The 26,740-nt window shown below is 37.8% G+C and overlaps 1 protein-coding gene across 4 annotated transcripts in view; it reads right to left on the reverse strand.

Annotated features, from left to right (window-relative positions):
* The window catches only part of ADGRG2 (adhesion G protein-coupled receptor G2), a gene marked incomplete at both ends in the record, with an annotated part of 106,848 nt that overhangs the window by 15,817 nt on the left and 64,291 nt on the right, over nt 1–26,740 (reverse strand). The window contains 13 exons of one of the 4 annotated variants that reach the window (XM_084258556.1): nt 1,003–1,391; nt 2,484–2,550; nt 3,078–3,172; nt 4,447–4,484; nt 4,929–4,968; nt 7,374–7,429; nt 8,288–8,343; nt 12,749–12,802; nt 15,093–15,134; nt 17,001–17,039; nt 18,517–18,540; nt 18,644–18,694; nt 20,834–20,869. In XM_084258556.1, coding sequence (XP_084114682.1) covers nt 1,003–1,391; nt 2,484–2,550; nt 3,078–3,172; nt 4,447–4,484; nt 4,929–4,968; nt 7,374–7,429; nt 8,288–8,343; nt 12,749–12,802; nt 15,093–15,134; nt 17,001–17,039; nt 18,517–18,540; nt 18,644–18,694; nt 20,834–20,869 — 987 coding nt within the window. Of the gene's footprint in view, nt 1–1,002; nt 1,392–2,483; nt 2,551–3,077; nt 3,173–4,446; nt 4,485–4,928; nt 4,969–7,373; nt 7,430–8,287; nt 8,344–12,748; nt 12,845–15,092; nt 15,135–17,000; nt 17,040–18,516; nt 18,541–18,643; nt 18,731–20,833; nt 20,870–26,740 lie in introns of all 4 variants that reach the window. The other 3 variants (XM_084258554.1, XM_084258553.1, XM_084258555.1) reach the window with 3 other exon arrangements.

Here is a 26,740-nt window from a genome sequence, read left to right on the forward strand (position 1 = left end):
CCTAATCACTAAAAAGTCTCAATTCCACCACAATAACATCCTAGTTTTTATTTTGCATATTCCATTCTAATCTTTCTCCATGTGTTTTGATACACTATTATTACCATGGTTGTACAAACTGTTTATTGTGCTATTTTCACTTCGCGCAAGGCGTGAAGAATGCCCACAAGTTTCTGTCTACTGGTTCCCATGCGCAGCTGCGTAAGACTCACCGGCTTGAGGAAGCATGTGCTAGTTCATTATTCCCCTCTGGTGGAACTGTTAGGTTATACTACTTTTTAGCTGCATCTTTTACGCATATGTCGCTTCTCCTGCCTGAAACCGAAGTCCCGGGACACAGGAAGCCACCTTGCTAGCCTTTCTGTGTAGCCTGGGAAGTTGGTCGAAGGGAACAGCTGTGGAAGGTGGACTTTTAGACGTAGGCTAAGGAGCCTAGTGCAGTTAGTATGGATAGTTTCATCTTTAAGTACAGCAGGCGGAGGCAGCAGGAGCTAAATGGCTTATCCCAGATGATGTGGCCCGTAAGGGCCCATGCAGACCCATAACAGGCCTTCTCAGTGCTTTTCCCCTCTTTGCGGCTACCTAGGCTCTATCGCAGCTCTGTCACTGTGCTACTGACTGATTTTCAAAAACACCAATTTTTCCTTTTTTCGGTCTTAACGAAATTATTGTGTTCAACAGTTCAAAGCTTTTCTCTTCACAACATTGTAATCAGTGACCCAACAACCTTTTAGAGGAGGCAAAAACCTATAAAATGAAACATCTTGATAAAGTGAAGTCTGTGCTTGCCTCCGTTATTTCTCTACCCTCCTGCTCAAAAACATCAAAAGCCATACCAATGTGCCGTGAATGCTGAGGGACAGCCCTAGAAGTCAAGCATGCATCGTGAAGAGGAGGCTCAGTGTGGCCTTGTTACAGGTATCTTGTCAGGCAGGCTGGCAGTTGCACTTTCGGTAGCCAGAATTTCAACAAATATAGGAGCACTTGGCTCCTTCTATTTACCTGTCTTGTCAGCAGATGTGCCGGTCTCGATGACATTCACAGGGGCAGATGTGGTGGAAGAGGGAAGTGAGGATTTCACAGATGGCAGGGTGTGGGAAAGATCAATTTGGGGTGTAGGAGAAAAGACTGTTCCAGATTGGGGGGGCATATCAATGGCAGGGCTGGAAGCTATGGATGCTGAAGGCTGGGGAGAAGAAAGATAAATCCTTTCTGTCGCAGAGGGAGGGGTCTGGGTCACAGGTGGATGATCCAGAGGATTAGCTAAAGAGAAGGCACTGGAGACCTGGGAAAGAATGGTGGTCTGAGGAGCGACTGGGATGGAATTGCTGGAAGAAACTGGTGAGCCATGTGGATGACCAGAAAAACAGACAACAGGATCCTGCAGGTCACTAAAAGGAAAGAACCAGAGAGATGCACATGAGTCATGAATGAACTACAGACAGGTGAATTTCCTCCTCCGGCAATTATCTGATACCACATTGGTGATGTGGTCCCATCAAGGACCTGCCACTCCTAGCCTCTGCCACTGTACACCTCTGTGCACCTGCCACAGGCCCCTTGCCCCTGCCCACTTCCCCCGCCTCCTCCCTTGGAGAAGAATTAGCCAGGAGGATGCTCCTGTATGAACCCCCAGTTCTGGTTCACACTTTCCCCTCTGCTCTGGGGCTCTCTGCCTTAGTGCTCATCACTCAATGGGAGGTGCTTGTGCTTCTGGGGATGGGGAGCTGTTAAATGCTGTGTAACGCAAGGGGCAGCAGGTTCCATGTACTAGGAAGCTTTCTTTCTTTTTTCATTAAAATTTTACAAAATTGAATCTCAAAGAAGTGGAATCGCATGCCCAAACTGTTCCAAACTTACTGAAAAGTTTTCTAAAGCATGAATACCAACATATTTTCCTTTAATATTCAAATCTACATTGACAAAACTGCCTCATCATTTCTGCAATTGATTTGACTATGAAGCTGAAGTGTATCCATTTCAAACTGTGTCTGTCCATAATAGATTCACAAACTCTTGTGTCAACTCTGTGTTAACGTTGGATTCAAAAGGGTATGGCATAAATTGAAAAGCAGCTGTAGATTTACCAGTAACAAGAAAATGTTCTTCAAATATACAAAAAAAATGTTCAATCTTAAAAAGAGAAGCTCAAATTAAAATAACAGAGGTACCATTTCTCATCCACCAGACTGGAAAGACTTAAAAATGTGACAACACTTTCAGTTGGTGAGGCTATGGGGAAGTCAGAATATTTTTAACGCTCTCCAGGTGATTATAATGTGCAACCAAAATTGCAAACCCCTGGTTTTAGGCAGTGGTCCAAATGGAAACTTAAACAACAGAAAACTGCATTTTCTCTAAAATTGAAAGACCTTCTTCACTGTATAAATTCCAAATTTCCTTAGCCAGCATGGTGATTAAATGCCTTTTTTTCCCCTTTTTTTTTTGTAGGAAAAAGGTTAGCCCGGTTGCTTGCTACATACCACTGCAGTTTTTCTAACTCTTCCGGGGAGGAAGGGCAGGATATCCTGACAGAACAGCAGCACTGTTCTGAAGGAGATAAAAGGAAAAGAAAGAAGAAAATTCAAGAATAAGGCAAGGTAAAAGCTTGCGTCCATCAAGTATTGCTGTTCTTACAATGACTGCATTTTAAAGAACATGTGTAAAATAGATGATAAAATTAATTGTATGCTTGTTATGTTGACAATTCCATATATAAAGTAGGTGCTCAAAATTATTGAGTGAATAATTTGGGGGTTTGTATGCACACAATATCAGTTGCTCTTCAGCGTCTCCTAAGAGAAATTGAGAAGTCTGTCTCAGCAGCAATAGATCCAACTCTCCAAATAGAATTCTACCTTTTGATAGGGTTTGTTTTATCATGTTTTCAAATATATACAGAAACTTTTTGAAGCAGGAAAAATCACCTTCCAGAGCACCCCCAAAAGTGCCCAAGGACAAAAGTCAAAATAGAAAGCTCTAGCATATGTAAATTCTTTAATTATCTTTTCAGTTTTAAAAAGAACACATCAAAGTCATGTGAAAATGAACAAAGCAATAAAATGGAGACAACTTACCCATGGGCTGAATGCTCACTCCTTTCAAAGCATCCATTACAGTACATATGTTCGTGGTCTTATGCAGTTTTATCGTGAATGTGCAATTTAATGTGCTGCAAAGACAAATACATATAATCACAATGTTACTAAATTGGAAGCCTACTACATATTTGTTATTGCTTTTGCAAACTTACAGTGAAGAAAGGGGACACTGAAAATGGTAACTTGTGATGTCACTCCAAGAAGCTTGTGAACACTCACTGGCCATGGCCTGAACTTTACCCAAAAGAGAAAGAGGTAATTTGGGGAGAGGTGGTAGAGTTATATATCCACAGAGGTTGCAAACCAGAGAACGTCTGAGCATACAGCTGCTGGGCCATTTTGCCTGCCCACACAACGAACAGGCAGGGTGGAGCTTAGTTGCAAAGACAAGCATCTGGACATCTAGTCTCACCACCACCTGCCGGCTACTTGCTGGTGACTGGAGGCATTTGAGTTTCCACCATGGAACCCTTTCTCATACCAGCCTACATGAACATAAGGATCTCGTGAATCTAAACTCTCTCTGGCAACTCAATCTAGATTATCGGATAACTAGGAATTGAAGACATTGGTATTTTTTTTTCACTTTAGTCTTGATTTAAATGAAAAAATATTAGTGTTGCATATAAGGAAAAGAGGCAAGTGAAATGAACTAAATAGCTGTAGTGCATGGGGATTTAATCTACAGTTTCATGGAAGATTTGCCATTTTTCTGTATCATTGAATAGTTTGTTGAGTAGGAACTATCATTTTCTAGAACTTTACTCTCATGGGATGCCAGGCTTCATGTAGCAGGATTGCTGCCCTGCTTATGCTATGCAGCCAGGAGAGCCAACACACACAATTTAAAATGATAATCTGTGCCATCTCAAATAATTGTCAGGCAATTTCTAATTTATTCCTGTATGCACTTTAAGATGTATATATTCTTTTCTTTTTGTTTCTAATTTTTCTTCTCCTTTTCCTCCCTTTCTTCTCCCAAACTCCATCGTTATGTTCCTGCTTCTCTGGCCTTGACCTTCACCCTGACTGAACCACTGCGAGCCATACCCACTGGGACTAAGTACACTCATGATCCTTAGCCTTGTAGAACAGAGGCAAACAGCCCACACCCCCCACTCCCTTCTGTGCTTCATAAAGAAATGAGAACATGGATGTGACAGAGTAATGAGTGTTTGGAAAACATACATTTTATATATATATATACTCCAAAATGACATATAAATACATTAATATGTATTTATTTTATAGGAATGCTTTTGAATTTGCAACCTAAGACTCCTGGATATTTATTACTTATGAGTAGAGAAATAATGATATTTATGAAAGTATTAAAGTGACTGACCTTTGAGCCTCTGCTGTAGCACACACTATAAAATAAGTCTGAAACAAAAAGTATATGTTACTTTGACAGTTGAAAATGTCAGACAAGACACCCCAGGATTAATCATAGCATTACAGAATCTTAGGAGCCATCTGTTTCACATTCCTACCAGATTCCTGATGTATCATCACAGTGACTCAGGCCATACAAGCTCTGTGTGCAGCTCCAGTGTCAGGGAACTCACTACCACACAAGGGGGCTCATTTTCTTAGAGCCCTTCATTTAAGAAATTTTTGATTTTACATGAAGGCAAAGCTACCTCCTTGTGATGTCCATCCATTGCGCCTCGTGCTTATTTTGGGAGTAATGGAACTAGTCCATTCTCTCTTTTGCACTATAGATTTGGGGGGATTTGAATATATATCTTCTCAGGAATGCAGTACTCTGTGCTTTACCCCAAATCATAACAATTATAAAAAAGGGTCAGCATGTACTATGATTACCTCACTCAGGGTTTGCAGGGTTTTGTTGAGCTCTGATCGTCTGTTAATAAAATGAGAGAAATTGACAAGGAGAGGAACATTAGTTATGTTCAAATCAGAGCAAGTTGGATTTTTAGCAATTAAATGAAACATGGTATTTATTGCTTTCAGTGTTCACATTGAAGAAACATAGGATGTATGTTTAGAATCCTGTGTGGGGAAAATTAATTATTTATATGACAAGAGAAAACTAACCAGACAGAAGCTGTATCAGTTCTAGCAACAGCAAGATATAAATCATGGTTCAACAATTTTGTTATTCATTTGGCCGCTGCAACCTCCAGGCTGCCTCTTCTGGCAGAGAGCCAGAGGAAGAGTTAGCCCAAGGCCAAATTTTGGAGAGGGGTCATTCACCCTGGGGAGCCTGTACTCTGATTTCTTCCTCCTTGCCTCTCCAACTGACCCAACCATCCTGCCTTCCCCTCCGCACTACACCTCTTTAGGAATTCCCCTCATCTCTCTTCCCATCCCATTCCAACTTTATTGCTTCAGTGCAGCAGAGCTTCACATGAAGTTAGGATGAAATAAATCTAGTTAAAGAATTCATTCTAATTATATATATATATTTAATTTAATTTAATTTAAAAAGAATTCATTTTAAGGCAGTGGTTCTCAACCAGGGGAGACTCTGCCCCCCAGGGGACATCTGGCACTTTGGATTGTCACACTTAGAGATGGGTGCTACTGACATCTAGGGGGTGGGAGCCTCGGCTCTATTACATATCCCACAGTACAGAGAACTACTGGGCCCAAAATGGCAACACTGCTGACCTTGAGAAGCCCTGGTCCAAGGAATGTGGCACCGGGGAAGGTACAGAGGGAAGAAGAGAAGGATGGTGGCAGTAATAGGCAGCTAGTGTTTCCAGCCACCTTCATCACTGTGTAAATGTCCTGTACACTGGAGCCTTCCTTCTGGAGTTTTCCCTGGCTTCTCCACTCAGTCTGACCCCTTCCCTGCTCTAGATATTCACACACTTAGAACATCCATGTATACTCAGAACAGTGTACATGTGACCTTCATTGTAGGCATCGTATTGTTATCACTTCTTTGCTTTCTGCATCTTTCATACAAGGCTTTAGACTTTAAGTCTCGAGATTTGCCTCATACTGGAACCAACTGGGGACATTCAGAAATACCAGTGCCTGTGTCCAGTCCTCAGACACTAATGTGGTTGTTGTGGCGTATGCCTGGGTATCAGGATTTTCAAATGTCCCCCAGGCGGTTTTAATACTCAGTCAGGCTGGAGAACCACTGGTCTAGAGCCAGTTTTCCATTTCATGTATGCCCATGTATCCCCAGGTATGCCAGTGTATCCCCACATGTGCCAGTGCCTGGCACACAATAGGTTATCAACAAATGCATGGTAGCATTAAATTAATTAATCGCTATTTTAAGTCTAATAATTACAATGAATTACAAGTATGCTAAGTTGTATTCTATTTATAAATTTGTGAATTAGAAAAAATGTTTCTTATCACTATTATTGCCCATCTAAAATTTAAAATCCCTCTAGGACATTGGTATCTTCTGATTTTTATTTTAATACATATCTTCAATAGTTAGAAAAACTAGATTTTCATCAGAAGGTTAAAAAAAAGACATAAAGGACATGAACAATAGCTGGCACTCCCCCACCCCAAAACCCCTTTCAATCCCAGTTCTCACTAGTTTAACTTTTTGCCACTATAAACTCAGTGGAGCCCTAGGGATGTTTGATATCCACCAGGTGGAACCCTGATGTTCTTCTCTACCTAGGCATTACTGAATCATCACAAGCAGCCAATCAAAATGATTCATTTGAAAGGAGAGTTTTTGTTTTTGTTTTTTTTGCATGGGAAGATTTTTCTCTTCGGTGTCATCACAGATCCTTCCTTATGCTTTTGTATTTGGTTCAAATGTTTACAAAAACTTTATTTGAGGGGTGGTAGGAAGGTTGAGAGTAAATTAAGCTCGTCTCTGAGGATGCTTCATGCCAAGAGAACAAAGACTTGAAGTTTCCTTTCCCGGTGACAGTCAGGGTAAGACTGTCTTCTGCTCTAGTTCAACCTACTGGCTGACTTTGTGACCTATTGTCTAACTGGTGGCATCAATATTTGTAACACCTTTCTCATTGCCTGAGATTGTCCTTGTAAGCTAAGGTCTCTTAACGTCTCTGACTTTTGGATTACTGATGCTTCATGAAGGAATGAACACATGGTATACACAGAAGCCTATCTTGAACTCTTCTTTCAACCCTGATAGCTACCAAATCATATTTAAATTCCAACACCAATTGAAATGGAGCTGTTAATTTCATGGCATCAAATAGAACAGCCTCAAAGGACTTTAGTTAATGACAAAAATAGCTCAACAAGTATCTTTCCATAGTTGATGTCTAAGATTAAGTCAAACAGTAGATTACTCACTTCAGTTCACTTAGAGACTGGACTCCAGTTATGCTGTCATTAGCCACATTTTGATTCTGTTAAAAGCACAAAGTCATTAAGAATACAGCAAAAAAATGTTTTGTTTTTTGACATTCTCTAACAGGAAATTGCTGTTCAGTTTTGTTGGCCACCCAAAGAACTACATCCCCCAAACTATGAATCCTAACTGCATGAAATATTGTCCAGCAAATGATAAAATCCATATGACTAAGCCAGTTTTTTTTTTGTTTTTCTTTGAAAAATATTCTGATCAACAAGTCTGATATGCTCATTTCTGCCTTTTGTCATTCCAAGAGTTCCTCCAAAATAACTATTGAAGTATTCCCCACAAAAGGCCCCAGATTTAAGTAACAGACTCTAATATAAAAAGGTGAACTTGCAGCAGCCATCATTGCATGGCTGCCACCCAGCTCAGTGTCTAGTACATAGAAGATGCTCAGGAAATAGTCACTGAATGAGCAAAACCCATTTACCTGGATCCTCTGGACTAATTTAGATTAGGGGAAGGCTCACATTTCTATATCCAGATCCCAAATCCCCTATGGGATGAACAGGATCAGATTCAAAGACTATTCTTATATTCAACATATTACTTATTGCAAGGAGCTTCCAATATAATTTTAAATCTTAGCTGGTAATAGAGTTGTGTCAGATTATTCTTATTCAGCAACAAATCTAGTGAAAACTAACATAATTATTAACGGAATACCACAGTTATTATGAAGCCAAGCCCTCCTGGCATAGCCAGGGATTCAACAACACACACTCTATTTAAATTTGGTCATAAAGTTAAATAAGCCAAATATCACAAATAATTTGAACCTTAAACAAAGTTTTAAATACATGCAAATTCGCTTTTTAAGACTGCAATAAGAAAACTCTTTAAAACGTACCTGAGTAACATTGCTTTCTTCGTCATATTGAAACATTATCTCACCTCTAAAAAATGCTGAAAATAAGTTTTGAAAAACAAATTAGAGACTTGTGTCCTTAGAGGTTGAGAGTTAATACAACACTGAAAAAGAATATCAAATTACTTTATAAACAGGGTTTCTTGAAATTCTTTGTTTTTAGTCACATTTACTCAATGAATATCAATATAATTTTCAGGAAATATGAACTACATATTTTTACGTGGGCATTCAGAAAGAGAAAAATTGTCCCTTTGTCAAGACATTTTATCTCTACATGCTTCTTATAAGAGTCTTGTTTGCCTTTATGATGCTAACTAGTAAACAAATATTTTTAAGTTGCTAGAGATGTATTTACACAATCAAGGAGGGAAGGAAAAGGTGTTTCTCAGAAGTTTAACAGCCTTATGGAAGTCCACTTATTCCTAGATGGGTTATTTCTATTTTTCTTTAAAAATACAGCTACCAAATGCAATCTCTTCATTTTTGAAAAAAAAAAAACTTGGTTTTGAAATCATATTTAGGAAATACTCAGTCTTACTAGGCCCTTCCATGTATACAGGAGGTACACACACATAGTATTATTAAACTTCATTCTGGTTTTTTCTCTTGTCAATCTGTCTGATGCCTGTTTGATTATTTCCCAGCCTAGAAGAAGCAGAGGGGGAGAGGATGATTTCCTTTGCACCCTGAAAATTTGGCAAGTCAGCCAGGAGACCTATCAAAAGACTGAATGCTGCTTGTTTCCTAGGATGTCTGCAGACAGCATTGATCTAGATCTGAACAGCAAGCAAGGTAGATTTTTACCATATCAGACTACTGATCTCTCTCTCTCTTTTTCTCTCTCCAAAAATCTAATGGAAACCCAATGAAAAATATTTTTATTTCTCGCTCTAAGATTGGTTTAAAAAATATATGGGTGAATTTATTTTCTTGGGTATTTTGCTCTTCTTTTGGTTTAAGGACTTTGTTAATTTTGATTGAGCCATTCTTTTATTTTTGTTGTTCTCGTTTTATTTTTCTGATTCTCATTTAAAAGAATTTGCTTTCCCTGTCTTTTCTTTTGGTGTCCCAATTGAGATTTTGTTTTCAGAAATTGTCTTTCTTAAATCTTTTTTGAGAAGTGACATCTGGCAGTGTTTGGTTGACTTTTGGATTTTTGTAACTTGTTCCCTGCCCTGTTACAGTCTCTGCATGCATATCCGTGAAATGCATCAGGAAGGCAGCAAAATAGGCTGTGGATTTGAGCTTTGAATAGGTGTTTGTTTTTTTTTTTTTTATGACCTCCTCATCATAATTCTGTCTTATATGTGGTTGAAATTTCCAACTCAAGTTAAGGTAACAAGTTCTTTTTCGACCTCAAGGTAATGTTCTGTTCTGTTCCATGGGTAGGAAATTCAGAATCCAGGTTTCTGCCGCCTCCCCCGGACCCTACCCCTATGTTGTAGTCTTGAGGTTCCGGTAAAGGTATTTCTGCCTCCAGGTTGTCTTCTATGTAGTTGTTAAAAGAAGGAAAAATCTTAATGTGCATTAAGGTAAAAACTATTACTAAGAAAATCCTGGAAGCCAAAAAGGAACAAATAAAAGTGGCAAATTTGGTGGGCATGGGTCACCCCCCTGCAGCAAGTCTCCTAGGTTAAAGTTCTGGCTCCAAAAGAGCCAAGGCATTGCTGAAAGCTGTTAATATGCATCAAGTCTTTCCTTTTGTCGTGTCTCATGCTGGTTTGAATCTTGGTTAAGCCATAAAAAAGTATCTTGGCTAGCTTAGGGAATTTTTTTTTAAATAAGGTGAAGTATAGAAATCAGACTTAAAATTATGTCTTCATAGAATTTTGCTTTTGTAAAATTCTCACTGGGCCAATAATACCAAAGATATCTTTAAGGTTACATTGGTCCCTGGGTAAATCTTTTAAGCTTCCAAAACTTGGTGCATCAAATTGGAAACCATGAATTTAAAGGGAAGAAGTTTAAATGGGCTAATTAGGGTCAATAAACAGCAAAATGTAAAAAATAAAAATAGCATCTACTTATCATGCCCCCAAAAAAACCCAGCAAAATGTGAGATTGAAAAAAATCTCACTTTCTTGTTCTCCTCCTTATGCACTAATACCAACTATCCTATCTATCTTTTATATTCTTTGTCAGAAAGAAAATTATAAAATTGGATGATGCTTTCTTTCCACCCTTGTCATTTCAAGAACTAGGTCTTCAATGAAGACAAGGGTCCATTTAAACTCAGGTCTACAGCCAGCCCTCAGGGGGGTTATCTAAGGCTCTTGTTTTGTTATCCTTAAAATGGTTCTAGCCTTGGGGCCCATAAGGTTTTAATTGAAGTTAAATGGGACACTTATTCTAAAATATAAAACTCTTAATTTCCATCTTATATCAAAAATGTTCTTATTATAACACTAAACTACATTAAAATTTTATAGTTAAATGCGCATATCAACCTTTTAATATCGTGGAGGTTAAAACTTAAATTTTTTAAGGAATTAGATTAACAAGATGTTGTCTTTACAGAACCGAAAGTATTGTTCCATAACAATTCAAAGCCCACCTACCTAAAACCTCTCTAATTATTTAGAAAGGATATCTAGGTCTTAGAAAGCTCAAGTCTATCTCTGTAATGCTAATTTTCTTCCCCCACCTTTTCTCAGAGCCTAAGAGCCATTCTTTAAAATTCAAATTTAGTGCCTTAACTTAAAAAAGGGGAAAAGGAAAAAACTATTTAAAAATTAATTTGATAAAAATTCTCATGTCTTCATAAAAAATATAAAAATAAAAACTTGTTTAGTGAGTGCCCACATATGTGTCTGTGCGTCTTCGTGCGTGCCAACATCCATAATTTCTCTCCCTAACTCCTTCCTTCTCAGAGTTTGGCCCTCAGTCCTGTTGAGCACATCTTGAGTTTCATAAATATGCTAGGAGCACAGTGGTAGCAAAACCACCAGGAAACCACTACCTTTTGACCCTCAGTCTAACCCCGCCTGCTCATCTCCCTGTTTCTTCACTTGCCTCCATTTCCTTTAATGAACCCCGATTGGAACCTGTGAGAAGTGAAGGTTTCTAGTTTCTGGCAGGATACCATGGAATGTCTGGTGCCAAAAGAGTTGGTCTCCTGATGAGGTTGTTTTCACCAGACACTAAAACAAATGGTCAATTCAGCCACTTACTTAGGGAAAACATTACTCCAACCAGCTTCCTGGCATCTGTTATTCAAGATGACCAGGTTTTTTTGACTGAATGTTCAATTTTCAAATAGTTATCAAACATCATGTAGACACAACACCACACTAGACATTAGTCACCAGTTCAAAACATGGACGAAGTGCAAAAATAATGACATTATAGAGAAATCAGTAAAGAGAAGAGTTATACAATATATGAAAGTGAAATGTAGCCAGCATTTAAACAGAACCAGCCAACGTGTTCTACCTGGCGATAACATCAGCAGAAAGTTCATATAAGCAAATTTCACATTCACACAAATAGAAAGTGTTTTTGGAACATTCTTTCAACAGAAAGTTTTCTAAACTACCTTAACTTAGTTTATTTGAAATTGTTTCCTATGTTTTTCAAATAAGTTAAACTGTTCGAAGAAACAGAATAAAAGGAAAACATTCCTATAACATTTGTTTTTAATATTGCTGGAGTCATACTAAGACTTTAATGTTATAAACTACCTTTTTACCTTCCTATTTTCTCTTCGCATGATCTCTCGTCCAGTTCTAACCTGACACACCATGTTTTTCTGTTTTTCACTTCTGCCTTCATTGATTTTAACAAGGAAGGGGACCCAGAGAGCCAAAGCAACGTGAGGAAAGTAGTTGTTTCATTCCCTCTGGCCCATGGCAGGAGGGAAAATATTCCCATTTCAAAAATAGCATGTTCTGAAGAGATTTCCATCTCAGTTTTAAAAAATAGTGGACAGTCAGAGATGGCAAAATACACTACAGAACTACTGGAATTAGAATCCAACTAAACTAGGTGTACGTGAAGTTTTCACCATTTTTGTGAGTGGTTTGTTTGATTTTTAGCAAAAGACAACATCAGGTTTCTAAGCTATAACACTTAAAGTCCTATGCAGAAACTTGAGGGATTTATATACAAGAAGTGATTTTCAATAACTATTAAGTTCATTATTAATTATGCTCATGAACCAGCTTTAAGGGTATTAGTTACGGATTTAAAGCTGTGGTGAAAAGTTTGGTGCAGAGCTTCATGTTCTCATATTAAGGAAGTTAATCCATCAACTCACTAGGCGATGAGAAGAATAATTCAGTTAGATCTAAAATTTGGTTTTGTTTTCATTCAGGATGCTGGTAGCCAGGTGGTATGAAGAGACAGATCAGAGAGGCACATACTCAATAAGAGAAAAAAACAAACCATTTCCCTCTGTGGAGCTAATTGATTTAGTAATGTGTAATGTACACAAGAACTAACCTGAGTCATTGCAAATAGATGACAAATTGCAGATACTTCTCTGGGGTTTGACTCCTGCAAAGAAAACACAACACAACCCGTTAAGCACGTCAATACCTGTACTTCCATACTACATTGTCAAGAGAATTACAAATCTTGCCATCAAACATGGACCAAAAATATTACAAGTTGCACATAATTGGCTGGATGAATTCCAAAGACTGAAGGAATGGAAGTGTTCCCATTTGTTAGGGGGTCAGTTATGGAACTAGATTTTTTACTATTCTTCAGACTGTCAATGTTGATCCCCATCTCCTCCCTAACATTTCTTTGTCCCATTCCCAATGAATCCCTCTCCTGGCCAATGTAAAAAGAACAGCAAGAATACAAATTGAATAAAGAAACCTTAAATAAAATAACCCTTACTTATAGATCCTCCTTTTTCTGAGTAGTGGAGTCCACAAACACTCTAATGCTGGTCCTATCTCTTTATGCAAATGTATGCAAGAAATAATACTCATGTCATGCTGTCATTTGCATGGGCAAAAACTACAAAAATTATTTGCTGAGTACCTACCATAGTCTATAGGCTTTGGGAAGTGCCAGGTACAGAATTGTACCCTGCCCTCAGAATTGACCTAGAATTTGGGAGGTTCCAGGTAGAGAACTGACCCTATCCTCAATGAGCTTACAATCTAGTACTTGATACTGGCCAGTAAATAAAAAGGTAAAGTGAGGGCAAAATGGAGTGAGGGCCAAGACAACAGACCACAGAGGCACACAAAGGAGGTGGAGACGAATGGGAGATGAATAAAGTCATGTAGATGAAAAGGCTTCTTACATGTTAACTTGAGAAATACTTTCTCCTTTGGTCAAAGGAGAAGCACATCTCTTCTTTGATTTGAAAAGAGCTCAAAGTTTACTCCTCTAAGAGCTTTCCCTTCATTAATTGCATCCTTTTGGTGATGCATAAGAAATCTAAAGGAAATGCTGAAAATGTGTTAAGCAAACTTCCAAGGGGAAAGGGTTTGTTATATTAAGGGATATTTTAGTCTCCTTGTTAACTCTGGTTTGGTCAGAATTATGTAATGCAATGTCTGATTGCAATTTGACTTCCATGGCACTTTATGAGTGCTTAATTCTTCCCCAGTGAACTAGTCTGGACACGAACTAAAATTATAATTTGAGTTAGTGCATGTTATCGTTCCTGTAAGAATGATTTAGTTGATGTAGTCGTATAGGCATCATGCTTCAGCTAGGAGTTTTGATTCAGTGAGCAAACTGGTGCCAAAAGTTACCTGACATGTAGATTTCTGCACTCATCACAGCAACATTACCCATACCAAAAAGGAAAGATTTCATTTTTAGATATAGTTCCTTACAGATAAAACTAACTAGAAATGTATACTATACAAATATTATAGAATATACAGAGGGTAATGCTTTACATGCTATTTACAGCCATTAATTTATTACTCACTTATCTTTTTATTTTATCATCTCTCATCTTTCTCTAACTTTTAGCAACACCTTTGTTTCCAGTGATATGTGTCCTTTGCTGTTCCTTTATATTGAGCATTTTTGTTCCTAGTGCTAAGGCTAGTATCTGTAATTACCTCACGTACATGGCTACAAATAATCCTTTTAATCACAAGTGAGAAAACTTTGGACAGGGCCAACTAGTAAATATTTTAGGCTTTGTGGGACATGTGGTCTCTGTTGCAATACTCAATGCTACTAATTGTTGCACTGGATAAGTAGCCATAGACAGATATGTAAACAAATGGGTATGGCAGTGTTCCAATAAAACTGTAGTTACAAAAGCAGATGGTAGGTCGTATTTGGCCCACAGGCCAGTTTACCAACCCCTATTATAAATCAACTAGAAGCCTTTGTTAAGCTGTCATGTGTCCCTAATCTTGCACTGGGAACTCAAAAGCACATCCCATTTTAGATTGAAAAAGAGTTTGAAGTTCACTCCTCTAAGAATCTTTCCTTCACTAACTGTAGCCTATTGATAAACTCATCAACACCAGACTTTTTCTCTCCCATGCCTCTTAAGCATGTCAGAATCTTTTGTGCAACCATTGCCTTTATCTGCGTCCATGTTCATGTTAGTTATCCGCTTGTGTATCTTGTCTCTCCCTATAGACTAGAGGATTCTTGAGGGTGGGCATTTTGTCTGATCAGTATTACAGAGCCTTAAACACTTAGTACAACTTTAGGTACCCAGTGCATAAACATCTATTCATTAAGAACAGATTTTATTTTTAAAAAGTAGAACAAAGAGAGAAAACATAAACACCAGCCATTTGTTTAACTTTAGTTATAAAAAGAAAATCTTGATATTGATAATAAGTCATACCTGATGCATTGAAGGTTTTTACTATAGTGATTTTAGTTTTTTCTGCAAAGAAGCAATTTAAATATTAGAGCAGAATTGTTGCTTGTTTTTAATAAACAATTTGCCATGAGTATCATTTTAGTGAAGTGCAAGAAAAATCATACTGTTGATACCTTTAAGACACTATTGGTCATCTCAGCAGCAGATTAAATAGGAATCACATAAGCTTATCATATAACACTGGCGTTGGGTGGGTCTGGGAGTTGGATTCCCATGTTCACTCAGACCAAAAGCATCACAGATCCCACTGCTCGTGGGACAAGTGAATGTGGACTTACACTTCAGGTATATAGAATTAAGTCACTATCAGGACCTTCTGGTAATAATAGGTTGTAAAGAGCAGATGATTCAGAATAAAAATTAATGGATACAGTAATCTCAGGATCTAAAGTATTATTCCTCTACAATCAAGAAAGTGTCCTGTTACTGTTTTTTTAGGAATTAATACAATATTATCCCCATTGTACTGAGAGATAAAATTATTCTTAGAGAGGTTGAGACTATCAAAGTATAGTCATACAATAAGCTCACAGAAGAACCAGGAGAGAGCTGTTCAAAGTCAATGACTCACAGGCAACTATTAACACACTCTGAAGATGCAACCTTAGAAATATATTCCCAACACACTTTGGGGACAGAGTCCATGGTTCATTTCTCAGATAATGGAGAATAAGGTTCAGAAATCATTGCTATAAAGATGGCCAATTAGAAGAGAGGCTGTGTTCGGGGTATAGATTTGTAAAGAAGCTTTGTCTCTTGGGGTAAATGGACAAATTCTGGAGAAAACACAAAACTTAGATCTTGGAGGAAAAATTAAGAATGATGACATATACTGACAGTTCCACTGTATATTTTATTTATGAGTTTCTGTTTCAACATGCGACTAACCCATGGATAATGACTGGTGGTAATTACAGAGGCTGATAGCATTTTGCATTATCGTTAAGAATCCTTTATGTATTGATTGCCCTGACACTTTCCGTTCCAGAGCAAACTGTGAAATGAACTTCTGATTCTAATAACAAAAGAGCTTTTAGGGGAAAATGTTCAACATCACTAATAATCAAGAATGCAAAATAGCATTAAAAGATTTCATAATATATGATGTAGCCTCAGCTTTCAACAAAAGTACAATGACAGACATTCTACCCTGGCAGGAATGTTGCTGGGTACAACATTTCTAGAACTGTTGGGAAGTAGGTATCAAGGACCTTAACATATTCATAATGCCGCCCCACTAAGTCCAGGCCTTTGAGTGCATCCTATAGAAATCAGGGAGGAATGCAAAGATATTGGCATAAGAATATTCACTGCAACAATTCCTATTAGAAAAGTAGAAACTGCTTTAATGTTCAATATATGGTACACAATGGAATATTATTATGTCAATAATAGTAAATGACACTGAAAATATTGACAATTTAATATGAAGTAAAAGGGCAAGATATGAAAATCTGACTATTTTATTATATATACATATTGTTTTATATATATATATGATATATATGATACTGATTGGAAATATACCAAATGATTAACAATAGCAGTCTTAGAGAAGTAACTTTAAAGATGATTTCTATTTTCTTCTTTGTGAATTTTTTTATATTCATTTTTTTGAGCTAACATGTATTACTATTATAATAAAAAATATTATTTTAAAAGAAGCATGAGCATAACAGTTTGGAATTTCAAGAGTGTAGTGACACCACAATAATGTTTCAACGTCAAAGTAAAATAGGCAATAAATCAAGCTAAAGGCACGGGAAGCAGACAAGGAGATAACCTTGCCTAACCCAGTAGACAACACAAATGAGAAACTCAAGAAGCCACGAAGACAAACAATTATATGTAGAAATAACTTAATATTACCTGTTTTGTTTAAAGTAGATAATACACTAGAAGTAGCATCTGAAATAAAATAACAAATATTAGCCGCCTAACTATTGGCATGGTTAACAATATGTCTTTCTTCCTAGGTTCCTTAAACATTTCACTTTTCCCAAAATCCTAGAGAAGTTAAGAGAATTTTGCAAAATCCAACTGACACTAGTCAATGTTTTTCCTGCCCACCCCCTCACCACTATTCTCCAACTCTGAACAAGTATTTATTCATTCAAAATGTTTCCTGGACACAGGACAGGAAAGATTTAAATACATAACATAACCACAAGTTATGTGTTTAAAAAATAGCAACGCTCCTATAATTATTAGATTTAAATAAAGTCATCTATGTTGTAAAATATTTTGTCCCCTTTTTTCAGTATTGTAATGATAGTACCTAAGCACTTTGATATTTCCACAGTTAATACTAACTTTTATAGTCCTGTAAATGTGTTATACAGTTTTACCTAATGGTACACTCTTACAAAGCAATCTTTAAGGCATGCTAGTTTAAATTTGGAGTTCTTGAATATTATATTCAAGTAACTTCTAGGAAAATCTCATTTTAAAGGTTCACTTTAAAATCTATCCAATTGGTATTTCTTTAAGTGAAAATCATTTTTGAATTTATTATTCTGGAGGAGATTTTAGGTATAAAAAAGGGCCTGTATTATATTATCACACTTTAAAAAAAAAACCCATAAAATGGTGTCCAAAATCTACTGCCAAAACTATTTTGAAAATGTTCTTTCACTATAAAAAGTAATTGCACATAAGAATGATAATGTTTGGCCCTTCGCATTGGACCAAAAATGAATTTAAACTAGTTTTGATCAGTGTGAACTGCCTCTACAATTGTTTAGCAACTTAACCGCCAACCGCACGGTGAGATTTTATTTTAGCAAAGGGATTGTGAAGTGTTGGGTTCTGACTGCAGCAAGCTGGAAGGCTGTCTACCCAGAGGGGAGGGAACAGAGTGTGTTCTGCCTGCTTCCCTGAATATAGCCCAGTTCTTTGCCCTTTTCCCTAGCATGATGAAGAAGCAGTTTCTTTTTCACTTCATACTATTTAGAAATTGATAAAAATCATCTGTAAAAAGGTGGCGCTTGAACACTGTGTGCCTGCGAATCCATGCCAGATCATATTAAAATCACTGGATGTGCTTTTCACATTTAAACAATCTGTCATTTAAATTTTTTGTTTTAGCATTGTGTTAGAAAGCAAGGGTAACAGGATGCCCAAAATGTGACTGGTAATTCTTTTCTTTTACAAGAACCAGTTACAGTGGTGGAGGGTTGTCTTCTTCTGTGATAATTAGGATGTTGTCATTCAATCAGAAAGCTTAAATCACTCTCTAGGGAGGGCAGTTGTTTGTGTGTGTGGTGGCTTTTTGTTGGTGGTGGGTTTTTTGGTTATTTGAATACAGAAACCTTCAACTCAATTCATTATCCTTATGTTCATATTAAGGGCTAACAGTTTTCACTTGCTTCAGAAAAATCCTTACCATTGAGGCTTGTAGTTTCAACCTCTTTTGTCCCGAGGGAAAAAAACAATACAAAGGTACAGTATAATTAAATCAAAAACTTAACAAATTGAAATAAATCTAGGTTTAAATTTTTTCAAAATCTTGCCTGGAGTACCATTGGAGTAGGGAACAAAACCAACAAAAGATGATGATTCAGCTGCAGGAGGGGAAAAAAAAAAAACAAAATTTTCAAGTTAATTCTTTGAATCAATTTTTTTATTAAATTTTAAGGAAGGAGTTAGAACTTTTGAGATACAATTATGAAAGAAGTAGAAAATCAGACTAATATCTAGTAAAATCTGCAGCTCTCAGATTCACCCAGTGAGTATAACTTAATTGGAGAATTATAGAGAGAGAACCCAAGAGACAAAATGAGTGCACCTATCTTTTGACAGATGAAGAGCCTGAGGCTCATGATCACAAAGCCTGTTCCTGTCTATGGAGTATTATGGAAATAGGCTGAACCACGCCAACATGTGAAACATACCACTTTCAAAATTTTTCAGCCAGAGAGTTCTGCAGAGCATTTTATACTTTAAATAATTTGTCAAACTACAATTATGAGACATATTGGCACATGAGTTTCATTCTGCTATAATGATAGCTGGTGTCTCCTCCCATGGTGAATTTAAGATTTAGAAAAAACAAAAACAAAAAACAGTGCTACCATTCAATTCTGTACTACCTAACACAATTTCCTGTAAGTGAATTTAAAATTTGGTTGCTGTTAGACAATCAATTAAACTATAAATTTCCCATGGAAAAACTCCACTTACGCTGAGGTCAACTACACACATTTTGCATGTTTAAACATTAAAAAGATCCAATGGCTTAACCTCCACATAAACAGAGGAAAAGTAAACACAAACATTTTACAACTAAAACAAGTTGTGCAGTAGGGGGCCTGGTATTCAGCCTGTAAGGACATTTGGGTGTGTCAAGGCGCTTGGCTCGCCTGTGTGTTTTAAACTGCTCATGCGTTGGCTGAAACACACACACCCAGTCTGTCCTACATTATTGCTTCCACACTTTGTCATTTACTACTTTTTTTGTTTTTAATTACCAAGGCAATTTCTTTTTTTTTTTATGATTTTAATTTTTTTTTTAATAATAAATTTTATTGTTATATTCCCCATACAATTGCAGCCCCCCCATTCTGACCCCAATCCCTCCCCTCCCGCCCCCGCCCCCGCCCCCCTAAAAGTGTCTCTGGTTCATAGTTTTTTGTTGATTTTGATTTTCATTTTCTTATAGTTATTCATTTTCCTGGTCTCTTATTTAAGTTTTCTAGATTCCTGCTATGAGTGAGACCATCCGGTATTTTTCTTTTTCTTTTTGGCTTATTTCGCTGAGCATGATCCCTTCCAGCGCCATCCATGTTGCTGCAAATTGCATGTGTTTATCTTTTTTGAATGCTGAGTAATATTCCATGGTATATATGGACCACATCTTCTTGATCCAGTCATCTATTTTTGGGCATTTGGGTTGTTTCCAAAGCTTAGCTATTGTAAACAGTGCTGCTATAAACATAGGGGTGCAGGTGTTCTTTGGAATTGATGTTTCTGTGTCCTACCAAGGCAATTTCTTGAGAAGATAGTTCCTGAGCACCAAGATTCAGTGCAGGGCTATGGAATCCTGTGCTCACGGGGCAGAACAAACCGATTGGTCAACGCTGATTTTTAGTTAATGAGCCTGAATTCTTCTAAATGTTGGTAAATCATAATCATCCAAACAAGAGGCCAATGGGCACAGCTGCCTGTCTGTCCCTTGCCTCCCAGTTAGCGCAGCTACCCCCGCTACCCAGCACGCCCAGAACCCAGGCTATAAGTGAACTAGTTCCCATTCCACGCAAACAGGATTTTGCAGAAGACATCACCACGATCAAGTCTGGTGAAAGCTACTACACCAGGAGAAAAATACAGTGGTTCATTTTACCATAGAAGCTTAACTGGGGTGGGGAGCAAAGTGGAACAGTAAAAAGAGCTTGGGCTTTGGAGACGTGCCGTCCTGGGTTTGACTCTGTGCCCCATTACTTAATAACTCACAACAGTGATAGTTAATATGCACTGAAAGTTTACTTTGTCCAGCAATGTGGGAGGATCACTATGCCTGTCCTCTTGTCTGTTTGCTACTGATTTTTCAGGTGTAGGTTGAATAACAATTTAATTAAGCTTCATGAAAGAAAACAGTTTTGTTGTATTTGACTACCTGTCACATTTAGCATGACATGCATTTATTACAGAACTTTTAGAATGTTTTCTAGATATTCCCCAAAGTCATGAAATAGCAATCTTACCAGATGGTGGTAACACACTGGAATTATCAGCATCCTCTGTCGAAGAAAAAAGGTGTTTTTAAATTAGTTTATGCAAGAATTTGTAGATTAACATCTTTCTTGGGAGAGAATGTAAGATCCATTGCAAATAACTACCAAAAGAGGGCAGTATATTAGTCTGTGATTTCCAGCAGCCTCATTAGTACTTCACAATTCTCTACAAAGACGTCTCTGGTGAAGTAATTCTTCCAGTTTTCAACTGCTGACGGTGTTCTATATATTTTGTTACATATTTTTTTAGTACATTTTAAAAATGATGACTAAAAACTTTAGTTGTTGGCCAATATTCATTACAATTCATAAAAGTAAAGGTATACATCTGCATAAATTAAACTTCCAATAACTGTGATTTCTTTTATACCTGTGAGCAGATTTTATACCTAGTAAGCTACTTCTTTCTTATGAGTTAAACTAGATCAGATGCCTTTGGGGGTATAAACTACAAGAACTACTGTGTTATTTATTTTTTGGAAGCTGCTCAGATTCCTTAAAAACAATTCTATTATTTTCTCCATGAAAAATAAAACACACTTGGGCCTCCCCTGGTGGTGCAGTGGTTGAGCTCTGGGCTGCGAGGCTGCCCGCAGCCTCTGTAGAGCCGGTTCGTTCCCCAGCTGCCGGCGAGGGTCCCACAAAAAAACAAACAAAAAAAACACACACACGCACACACAAAAAAACACGCTTACTGGAGAAACTTTAGATATTACAGATAAACAAAAAGAAGAAAATAAAAACCACCTATAGTTTCACCATCCAGAGATAAACAACATTAACATTTTGGCATATATTCTTTTCTCTATTTGTATTTGTATATCTGTATATTTATACAGATAGGTGTATATGTATTTACATGCATGATAAAAAGAATTATATCACATAATCTATCTCTAACCTGATTTTCTCATGACAGTATATTCTGAGCATTGCTCTGTAGCAGTAAACAATTTTCCATAACACCATTTATGATGACTGCATAGCATTTCATTGATTGGATGTACCATTCATTTCTATAACAGAATTTCCTTTTGATGAATATTTTGGTGTGCACAGTTTTTCACAGTTACAAACAGCACTGTGCTAAATTCTTTTGACTAAATTTTTGCATACATTCATGACTTTTTCTTTTAGAAATTGCATGAATTTTGATTGCCAAAATGCCCTACAGAAAAGTTGAACCAACTACTATTTTGCAGTACATGAGAATATTATTTACCCAAACGATGTTATCTTATAAATTTTTATTTATTTTTTAGTTACAAAGAAGTGGTTATTTCCACAGTGGTTTCCGGAGGCACAATTAGAAGGGAAGAATAAGTATGTCTGGAAACTACAATTGCACAGAGAAACGTACCTGGGATCTTCCAGGAGTCTATTTTCCTGAAATGGTGGTAGGGTAGTGATTATTTTCAGGGATAATTAAAACACAATTCTGTTTAAAAGCAGGACTGAATGAGAGTGCTTCAGTTCTTAGTTACCCTGTAGCCAAGGGGGTGAATGTATGCAGAGTGGTTAGTGTATTGATGCGCTAATTTAATTGCATTGCCTTCTTCCTCATTCTTTGTCCTTCAATAGATCCCTCTTGCTATTTTAATATTTCACCAAAGCGTCTGTTGAGTCGACAGGAGTTTAATTTTTAGAATACTCCTGGGACTGCTAAAAGGCAACCAGTCATTCACACCTTGGTATGAATTAATTCTAATTGGCTGAATTCCTCTGCTCATGTAACAAAGAACTACCATTGCTAGGCCATGTGGAAAAGCTCTGGGAAGAATCAACATTCAACATGGGTTGCTTCAAGAATGACAGTTATCAGTGTTGGCAGGTGAGGTGGAGGGGGGTGAAGTGTGGCAAGGGCAAGGAACTGCATGAAGGCACTGAGAAAGAGTCTAGTACCAGGGAAGAAGGATGGAGAGTGATGTTGAGGACAACAGAGGCTACTATTGCTTTCTTTACAACTTTTCCTGGTGGCTGACCAATAGTTCCAATCTTCTCTACTGCTAAATCCTTTGAGCAGAGCGGTATAGGCACAGAGATGGGGGATGATTTGAGTTTCACCCCTTTCTCAGGTGTCAGAGGTGATAGGAGAGCCACAGCAGAGAAGGAAGTTTCCTGGGAAACCCACAAAACTGGTCGGTCATCTCTGGGTAAAGAGGCTTGATAGGCATGGACTCATAATCAAGAGGTAAAACTTGATCAAAATGTTGATCAAGGTATAGACTAGACCAGCCCATAGGCAGATCTGGCCTCTTCCATCATGGAGCCTACAGGGCTCCTAGAAGTTATCTATAGAGATGAAGGGAGTGAATCAATTAAAAAAAAATTTTAATTGTTATTGTCCACTTTTTTTCTTCTGCCATTTTTTTTTCTTCTAAGGATCCAATTGCTCAGTGACTAACAATTTATTCACATTTTCACATTTTCTGTCTCTCATTATGATGCTCCACTCTTTCCTCTTGGTCCACCATAGAATCGTCCCCATAGACCTTACATTTTCCTGAGTGTCAACCTCTGTTGCTCTTGGGTACTCTCCTAACTCGCTTCCCATTTGCTATAATCAAAGAGGTGGTCGTCATTTCCAGTGAGTCATCTATTTGAGCTCCATGCCACTCTTAGGAGACAAAACATTTCCATTGTTAAAAAGATTCATAAACAAAGAAAGGAAAAACATTTAAATTTTTCAGATTTTCCTTTGGAAACCTACAAAGAACACATTTTAAAGCATTATTCATTTGTTGAAGTCTTGATTTAAGTCAATAAATAAAATTATTGTGTTCTGTCTATAAAATTTACTCAGTATGACTCCCTAGTGATATTTTTTTAAAACAAAGTCCATATATTCCAATTAGGGTGAGCAGAAGTTTGGCATGCATATTCCCAGAATGGAAGCCAAACAAAGGAACTAGAAACTCAAGAAACTGGCCCCCCCAATGGAGACTTTCTCCACGTCACCTCCCTGGCACTTTCTTTCAGAGTTATGCCACCCCCTCCCAAACTCCACATGGCTAAGTGTGATTTGACCACAGCTGTGTGAATGCCCCTGTCATTGCTTCTTCAATTCCATATATCCAAGGACTCATCCTTCACCACCCCACATTATTTCCACACCTGATCAGTTCTCGAATCCAGTAGTATTGCTGGTAACACGGGACAATAATTTAAGCTGGAAACTTCAGTGTGTTAGTTTCCTGTTGCTGCTGTAACAAATTATCGTCAACTTAGTGGTTTAAGACAACACAACTTTGTTATGTTAGAGTTCTGTCTGTCGAAGTGCAGTACAGGTCTCATCAGACTAAATTCAAGGTGTTGACAGGCTGCATTCCTTTCTGGAGGCTCCTAAGGGAGAATGTGTATCCTGCTTATTTGGGTTATTGGCAGAATTCAGTTCCTTGAGGTTGTAGGATGGAGGTCCTAATTTTGTTGCTGGCTGTAGATTGAGGGCTGTTCCCAAATTCTTCTATAGAAGCCACCCACATTTCCTGACTCACACCCCTTTCTTCCATCTCCAAAGCCAGCAACAGTGGGATGGGATTGGGTTGGGGAATCCTTCTGATGCGGCACCCCTATGACTCACTGTTCTGTCTTCCTCTTCTACTTTTTTTAAATAACTCAGATGATTAGACTGGGTCCATCTAGGTACTTCATAATAATCTCCCTATCTCATAGTTCTTAACTTTAATCACTCCTGTATTTTTGCCAAGTAAGGTAACATTTACAGATTCCAGAATTAGGTCATGGATATTTGGGGGGAGCCATTATTCGATCTACTATACTCAGAAATTCAGTTCTTAATTACGGAGAGTATGAGTTGCAAGCAACTACTCTTTATGAGGAAAAATGCCACAGGAGTTAAGTGAAGGGCCCAGAAACCCAGAGTTAGTATCAGCAATAGAGCTGAGTTATAAACCAAAGTCTCACTCTCTGGCCACTGCTCATGACTCCTCCCATTCCTCACCTTCCCCCTCCATAGCCAGTAGGCCATCCTGTGCATTTTTCTCACTGTAACGTGCATCTGTTGGGAAGATTTAAAGAGAGATGATGTATGTGCAATAAGAGTAATAGTAAACGTTGATGCTTCTTGTGAGCCAGGCTTAAACCTCACTAAGGGCTTCCAGCACATATTATTATCTAGTCAGCCAACAACTCCATGAGATATGTGAATTAATTAGCACCTATCCTTTTTAGTCCTTGAGAAAGCTGGGCAGAGTTTAGTGACTTGTTTAGGGCCTCACTGGCAATTCATTATGGAGCTGCAATTTGAACCCAGGCTGTCTGACATCAAAACCTACCCTGTGAGTTTTTATTCTATAGTACTTCCAATGACAAACTCTGTAGACCATAAACTAGTATGTAAATGTAGGGTATTCTTAGTATCTCCTAATATCTCTCTCATCTGACCCTTTTCCCCAATGCTCTCTGCTCCCTTCTAAGCCCAGACTTTGATTACCTCATCCATGAGTGAAAGACTAGAACCCCAGGACCTTCTCATTTTAGGGGATCATAATGCCATTTGCATCCACCATTTTGTCCAATGCAGTAAGTCATCCACTAAATGCACACCATTGGCGAACAATCCCAATTCAGCTCCCAAACAAGTTCTATCGTCCCCACATAGTAGAAATTACACTGAAGTTTCCAAAAGTTTGCATTACTAACATAAAAATCAGGAGGTCTTAAATAAAATTCCAAATCTTCACCTATTCAGTACTGGAAGTTTTAGAAAATAACACCTTTACATCAGCTCTCTGGCCCTCAAAAGCATGCCGTGGTTGTAAGCAACTGATGAAGATCGCTCTATTCTTTTCGTATCTGAAAGTATTCATTGACTAACCACTCAATGTTTGGACATATATTGTTGTGCAGTGTGATTTAACTTTTCCACTGTATGTCTTATTTTCCCAACTAGATCCTAAACTATTTGATGTTTTATTATCCTCTAGGAATCTAGTCCACTGCTTTGTATACCTGGTAGGTATTCAAAAATATTTTTGGATTGGCTGATGACATCATTAAGCACTCTCTATCAGTCAGGGTTTAATCAGGAATCTGTGACAGATTGTTCAAGAGCAGGAATTTAACACAAACATTGCAAGGGGTCAATCATCTCTCTTTAAATCTTCCTAACAGAAGCATGTTACAGTGAGAAAAATGCACAGGATGGCCTACTGGCTATGGAGGGGGGAGGTAGGGGGGAGGTAGTGGCTAGAGAGTGAGACTTTGGTTTATAACTCAGCTCTATTGCTGATACTAACTCTGTGTTTCTGTGATACAAAGCAGAGCAGAAGTAAGATAGGGAACACATCAATGAAATCCATGAAGGAAAGACTTGAGAATAGTTCTTGGACAGCTTTAATATAAAATCTGAAAGCTAGAGTAATAGTTATCACTGCCAATCACAGCAGACAGTTACTTAACAGATCTTACAAATATCTGCTAAAATGGCAATTCAAATACATATCATAAGCAACATAAAATTCTGCAATCATGAATCCTCACTGCCTACAGCAGTGACCTTAATAACATACCCTTTATTGACTTTTCCTCTCTTCCTAATGCCCTTCCTTGCTCCCTCACTCCTGATTCCTGGGATCACCTCCCAAATAAACTACCTGTACCAAGTCATACGAGGTCATGTCTGGGCATTTCTGAAGTTTTCATTTTTCTCCCTGCTATTTGACGTGGTGGGGCATGTAATAACTAAAATGTGAGAAGGCTGGTTGTCTGAAAATCGTGACTGTGGGAATACTAATGAGTATTTACTTCTAACACATTCACCCCCAAGTTGGATGGGAAAGATAAAGGCTTAATCTTCTAGGAGTGGGTCTAAAAGCAATGACTGGCCCCCCTTCTACAAATATTTTAGACCCAACT

This window comes from Talpa europaea (assembly GCF_964194135.1).
Source record: "Talpa europaea genome assembly, chromosome: X".
In the NCBI taxonomy this organism is placed as follows: domain Eukaryota; kingdom Metazoa; phylum Chordata; class Mammalia; order Eulipotyphla; family Talpidae; genus Talpa; species Talpa europaea.